Raw genomic sequence first — 6,893 nt, 5'->3', positions numbered from 1 at the left:
ATTTAGAATTGACGTGAATAATTTACAAAAAAACTGATTAAGCTAATGCCTCTGTAGTTATTTGGGTCTGACATATCTCCCTTTTTAAATATAGGAACTATTATGCTCTCTGACCACATTCGTGGGAAAAAACCAGACAATAATATTCTGTTAAACAATTTACATAGATAAGGCATTAATATTTCTTTAAATTCTATAAAATATTCGTTAATTATTAAGTCTGTTCCATGTGATTTTTCTTTCTTTAATCTGCCAATTGCGTCTGAAATTTCCTTCTCATATATTTCTTTATCAAGTTCGTCGAATATAATATTGTCGTTGTCAATGTGTAAGTCCGCGGAAGCCTGCGCATTGATGTCAGATGTCATTTCCTTGAAATGATTGAATAGTGTATCGGGGTGTATATTCACTTCATCAATATTTTTCTTCCTAAATTTTCTGAAAATTGCTTTTGGATTTTTTTTCCGGATATAATCGAGAACGTTTCCCTCCTTACGTTTGAACTGTCTTTTTTAGTCTAGCCTCCATTATCTTGTATTCCTTTTTTGACTGCATTAGATTCTGGTGCGCGATCCGAGACTTGTCTTTGTTGAACAGGTGAAGGTCACGTTTGTATAAACCGAGCTTCCTTTTTAATTCTTCTGTAAACCACGGTTTGTCCTCGTGTGTCGTTCTGGATGAGTAACGATTTTTACGCATTGGTTTTCTTTGAATTTCGAAATAGGGTCCCATGGCCTGTGATATATTAGTAGTAAAGCGATCTATAGATGTGTCAATCGTGTCTTGAGATTCATCCTCTGGAGCCTCCAGTAAAGAATGCAATGTTTCCAGTGCCTTTAATATTTCGGTTTTTGCTTTCTCTACATAATCAGGATTCCATTTAAATTTTCTTACCTGCCTTAAGGATAAATAACAGAAACAAACTTTTTTTCAGAAATCAGCATTATTTCTCATAGATTTACATTTAAATTGGTAACCTAAATAATGTTTACCAAGTAGAGTGGGAGAATTATATATGATTTTGTCATAAGGTTTAAAAATTATGCAAAATTTTGTATGGAATTATATAGAAGGCAAAACGAAATCTCATATATAAGCACCAAGGAAAACCTACGATTTCTTTATAATTCAGGGATTTATTATTTATGTCATTTCAAATCAAAATCAGTCAAAAAATATATATCAACCCGTGCATCCATTTTTTGTTTGTGTAAGTACCCTTAAATTCTGTGTACACTCAGTGTTAATATTAGTATACGATTTTTTTTGCTTTTCCGTTTCACTATAAATTGATTTAAATTGGAGATGTAATGGGGCATGATCGGAGAAAGTTGTAAAATTTGACACAATAAATTTTTCAATTAATTCGAACACATCAGGCGTTGAGATACAGTAGTCAACGACACTCATGCCTCTTGTTCCCATAAAAGTAAAATCCCTGTCCATTGCCTGCTTATGACGTCCGTTAAGTATCCTCAATCCACTAGATCTACACAGAGACAGTAGTTTTGCTCCATAGTCGTTAACTCCTTGGTCTGGGTTTACACGTATAGGCAATGCTGTGTCCATTTCATAGGTCAAAATTTCGGCCACGTTCCTGAGAATATCATTTTGGAGTACATCATCTGTGATAAAATCATCTTTATTGGAAGTTCTTGCATTCATGATTAAACTTAAAGCCTTTTATCTATTCCTCACTTAAATCTTAAATCTTGAATGCTGTACATATGTAACATATTCTATAGAACTGGTATTAACCAGATTCTTTGAAACTCTAGGGAACTTGAAAAATAAAAACTTTAATTGTCCATCTAAATCTATTAAGCATCGATACATATGCCTATCTAACATTTCATAAAACTGCTCCTCATGATAAGTTTAAACCCATGCTTTAATTCTGACTTCAAAGACAGCTGCTTTTTCAAAAAAAAAAAAAAAAAAAAAAAAAAATGGAACATGTACCTTGCCCATTGGTCGTATGCAAAATCGTTTTGCTGAAAAAATACTCTGATTGCACAAAAATGTATTCAAAGTTGATATTAATAGGATGCAAAAATTAAAAAGATCCAACAATCTGCTGAAATTCACACAGGGATGCGCTTTGTCTCATGTATTAAAAAACATATTTATATAAGGAAGCTCTAGACACTAAAAAAAAGTTGTACCTCATAATTATGTGCCTATGTGATTCAGTATGTAGCGGTAATGAGTTGGTTTTTGCCGGAAAACTGTAGCGGTAATGATCGGTCGAAAATCTGACAAAATGTAGCGGAAATGAGTTGAAAATTTTGGCAATGTAGCGTTAATGTTGACCAATATATTACCGGAGTATACAGTGACTAGTTCATTTTCACAACAGTGTACAAAATATTCTTCTCTGAGACAAAGTTTAAAGACAAGAAAGTAGCTGTGAATAGGTAGATTATTCTATCTTACATGTGCATTATTTAAAGACAGATAATAACAACATGAGCAAGGATACAAGACATCTTCAGAGCACGCTATTTAGAACTTTCCTCTTACTAAAATGAAGTTTTTATAAGTCATAATATTTTTAAAAAATAAAATTTAGGTCGAGAATATTACAGTACTTGCTTTTATTTTCTTATTTTATTGATATTCATTTAATATAATTTTTATTTGACATGTTTCCGCATTAAATGACACATTATATATGGATATTTCGATATTAAATAAGAGTGTTGAGAGCATTTCTCTAAAAATTCAAAAGTATGATTGTACACGCAAATCTCTTCACTTTTTAGGCTCCATGGTTGTTCACTTTATGTCTCGACTGTACACTAAATATCAAGAATCTCCCACAATCCCTGATCCTTAATGACTTTGAGATCTGTCGAGCCCCTCACGTATCCTCTGGGTGAAGAAGTCATGTAAATAAAATAACCCGGACACTGATGAGGGGACATGAGGTATTGAGGCATGCCGCCATCTGCTTCTAGCTTAACGATCTTCCAATGTCCTTCAGGACCAGGCCGCCTCGAGACAGACCAACAAAACCTGAACTTAGGACCAAAGTAGATGTAACGTGAGGGCTTTCTTTTTGATTTTATGAAAAATATGTTGTCGAGATTTCGTGATTTTACTGGCTCCAAATGCAATTCGCAGGCATCGGATCTTTTATTGCATCCTCCAATAGGCCCACCATGTCTTGATATTTCCATTTTCCATGCTGACCAGTTGGAGGACCGAATCAAATGACTTTGTGTACAGAATTGCTTATCCTGTCCTAAACATGGAATCCGGATTTGGTTTATTCGAAGGAGATGAAGAAAATGTTCATGTTCTGTTGGATTAAACATGGCCAAAAATATAGCTTTTTCAAATTTGCATTCAGTGACAAATCTCACCACCTCCAGGTCCAACTTACAACTTTCGTTAATCATGGCATGGACACCTTGTGTACTGGACCGATCTGAATCACTGCAATATTTAATCAAATACAGTTGCCATAAAACCAATGTTCGGAGTACTGCAAGTCTAGAATACAAATTTATATACGCTGATGCTCTTCGGGCAGATTTTACATCTGAAGGTAGGAGTTCCTTTACTTTCGCCATTAATTTACCAAGAAACCTCACAGCATCATTTGTAGGGTATTTATCCTCTAGATGATTTATCAGACTTTTAGGAGCATTCGCTTCAATACAATTCAGATAGGCAATGGTATTGTAAAACAATTTTTCTAAGCCCACAGCATCTGTCCTTAATTCTGAGTCCTGATAGCGTTCAATGGCAGCATAGGCACTGTCCTTATCTGCAGACGGAACGGTCGCTTTCATAGCCTTTCCAACTTGCAAAAATATATTTGACAGGACAGAAAATGTAGTGGTAAGCCCTGCAGTTGAAGGTGAAAGCTTAGCTACCCCAGAGACAATGTTAATTGCAATGGAAAGTTTGTGAAATACATCTCCATAGTCGATAGTCATGTTTTTCAGGTCTTTGATGGTGTCTGTGACCTCCATCGATGTATCAGAAGCGGAGAAAACCATGCATAATTCTTCTTGGAATATTTCTGCCTCTGTAGCACTTAGTCCCAGTTTTTGGAAGCATTCCATTAACTTCTGATGGGAACGAGAACCCTCAGTAGAAGCCATTTTGTTAAACCTGGAAAAAAGGATAATACATATTTAAGCATTGAATTCATATTTTGGGATGTCTTCGGTCCTATAACACACCTGGCCGTGACGAAAAATTGAATACCGTGCGTTAGCGCGGTATGATAATTTGTCGGCACGGCCAGGTGTGTTATAGGACCGAAGACATCCCAAAATATGAATTCAATACTTATATTTACATTCTTTAATTTTTCCTCTTCATAATTGTTTATTTCGGTAATCTTTGATGTGAATTTAGCGCCCTTCAAAACTGGTGTGCTTTATAGACGTAAGAGCCGTTTGTGACGTCGTAAAGTTAAATAACGCAAACGAACATTGCGAGGAAAAAAGTGACAAATTAATTTTAAATGCACATTTGTTGTATTTTTACGTTAATTCAACAGGGTTATTTTTTTTTTTTAATTAAATTGTGTCAAATATATAATGTACATTTTGGTGTTCATAAAGTATTGAAAATGCATATAGCTCCTACTGTCTATTCTAAAGCGCGGTGACAAGGTTTCGCGTGTGTTATAGAGATTTGAACGTCATGGATTTCTAATGGATTTCATAAAGAAAATTACATTGAATGTAAATATAGTACAATGGCGTTATTATTTTCATAATAAATTAAGTAATTTAAAATTATAATAAATGTGTTTGAAACATGACCTTCGCGTGTGACCGTAAGTGTGTCTCATAAAAGAATGATCATAATTATACCGGGTATAATCTATCCTTGACTGGTCATTAGAAATTTTAAACACGTGTGTATTACTCATCCGACGATTTCTCATAAAGTGAATTTGTATGGGACAAATCTTGTTTCCCTAATGTCACGAAAGTTTGTGCTATTAAACATCTAGGAAAATAGAAATATGTACAGTAAAACATGTTCAATACGAGCATGAACTTCAGAATGATAAATACATCTTGCGATTTTTTAAATCTCTGGCAAAAATCTTCATAATTTTATTTTAAGTCTAAATATCAATTATTTTTTCCGTTTTTTTTCACTTTGTTACTAGAAACAGCCGTACCATCATGATTCATAAAAAGAAGCCAAGAGGCAACATCACTCAACTCAGCACTCAAGAAAAAAAAATCAGTATGAATCAAAATAGTGGTCCCGACCTTACTCTAAAAGGGAGATGATTTAAGGGTATGATTTAAACAAAATTGAATCTACACTATAGTATCTGAGCATCCAAACATATTTTTTGACTGACTTTTTCCCTACGAGTTTGAATTTCATTGTGGTCGTACGCTACCCCATGGGGATATGATTTGAACAAATTTGAATGTACACTACATGAGGATGCTTCATCGCTTTGCCGCGAGGCTGTTTTTGAGAAAAGCAAAAATCAAACGGTGGCGTATTGATCTGAATCTTTGACATCTAATTCATGCATGATCAGGTTTATCATTACTGTTTTTACCTACATGTTACCTATACATCTGTAACATTGAGAAGAAAGTGTGTTGTTGTATCATTAATTTTTATGCATTAAGTTACAGGGGGTGCTCATTCCTTCCTGGTACCTGCATGTTCTACATATGCATGAGGTCTGTGTTTGGCTTCTAGTTCTATTTTGTAATGTTTAATTGATGTTTGAGATCAAATACTGTTTGTCATCTCTACATGCTTCATTGATTAAGAGTTAAAAAATTGTCAATCTTTTTCCCAAATGAAAAATTACATGTATAGGCTACCTCAATATATAAAAGCTTCCATAAAATCATTCTCTATTTACATGTATCAGTAATCGATTTTTTTTTTATTTTCATTAATATATTTACTTAGTCATGTTAGTGTAGTATATACATCTATTTTTTTAAATATTTGGATGTATCAAAGTCATATAAATAAGACAATATATCACATTCACAAGAATCATACCTCACCTTTAACCATCCGAAGATCCTCTAGCTGTTGAATGTGCCGTTCACCATATCAATCCGTGCCAGCCATGTTTGTTTACACTGGTAAGTATACACAATAAGCCTTGACACGATTGTTATAGAGATATCATACGGACTTATAGTTTGTTTTCACTGTTTATGAACAATTGTTAGCCATTTAACATGTTTAAAGTTGAAAATTCCGTGTTCTATTTTAAGAATTAACTTTAACATCTATATTAAAGTTGGAAATTCCTTATTCTATTTTTAGCAATGTTTAGCTAGCTAGGATATTTTGAACATGGTCATCGTCTACAGCTGGTCTACGGTGGCATATTTATGCCACTATTTGTCAGATGTTCATAAATATGCTACCACAATGGATCGAGATTTTACTGAATGTGAACCCATAATCCCTGTAATCACCTAAACGTACACCAGTACAGCTAGCTATAAGTTCACCAGTATTATTGTGTAACACGCATTCTCAATTTATAGTGCCAAATCGACTTTGGAAAAAGTCAAAAAATTTTGTGAACTGAAAATAACACTTTTATATGTCATTTGAAACATGAAGGTGTATAGTTATTAAAAATCACAATTTGATTTACATACTTCAAGCTGTGTTTTGTTGACCTCCTTCGAAATGAATGCGGTTGGAGGGCTAATTTTACACCAAGATATTTACGTGATGTTGAAAAGCCATATGTGGAAACGAAAGAATTTTTTTGAAAAATACAAAATTAAGATAATACACATCAAATTTTGTTAACTATAAACATTTATGAAACCGTTTAAGCACATTTGTAAAAGGCTGTGAAATCTTTGATTCAGTTACTACACAGGGGCATCTTATCCACTCTGTTCTCTACTTCA

General features: G+C 33.8%; 1 protein-coding gene across 1 annotated transcript; it reads right to left on the bottom strand.

Moving 5' to 3' along the window:
- Positions 1-2,587: 2,587 nt before the first annotated feature.
- Positions 2,588-6,186, bottom strand: LOC134268686 (uncharacterized). Its single transcript, XM_062750927.1, has 2 exons — positions 6,021-6,186; positions 2,588-4,125 (listed from the first exon to the last, which is right to left on the bottom strand). Exon 2 carries the CDS (start codon positions 4,113-4,115, stop codon positions 2,802-2,804), a length of 1,314 nt encoding a protein of 437 aa, XP_062606911.1. The 5' UTR covers positions 4,116-4,125; positions 6,021-6,186; the 3' UTR covers positions 2,588-2,801.
- Positions 6,187-6,893: the final 707 nt, after the last annotated feature.

This window comes from Saccostrea cucullata, unplaced genomic scaffold, assembly GCF_032062105.1.
Source record: "Saccostrea cucullata isolate Sc308-1 unplaced genomic scaffold, CSIRO_AGI_Scuc_v1 ctg1426, whole genome shotgun sequence".
In the NCBI taxonomy this organism is placed as follows: Eukaryota; Metazoa; Mollusca; class Bivalvia; order Ostreida; family Ostreidae; genus Saccostrea; species Saccostrea cuccullata.
This window is presented reverse-complemented; position numbering and strand designations above follow the sequence as displayed.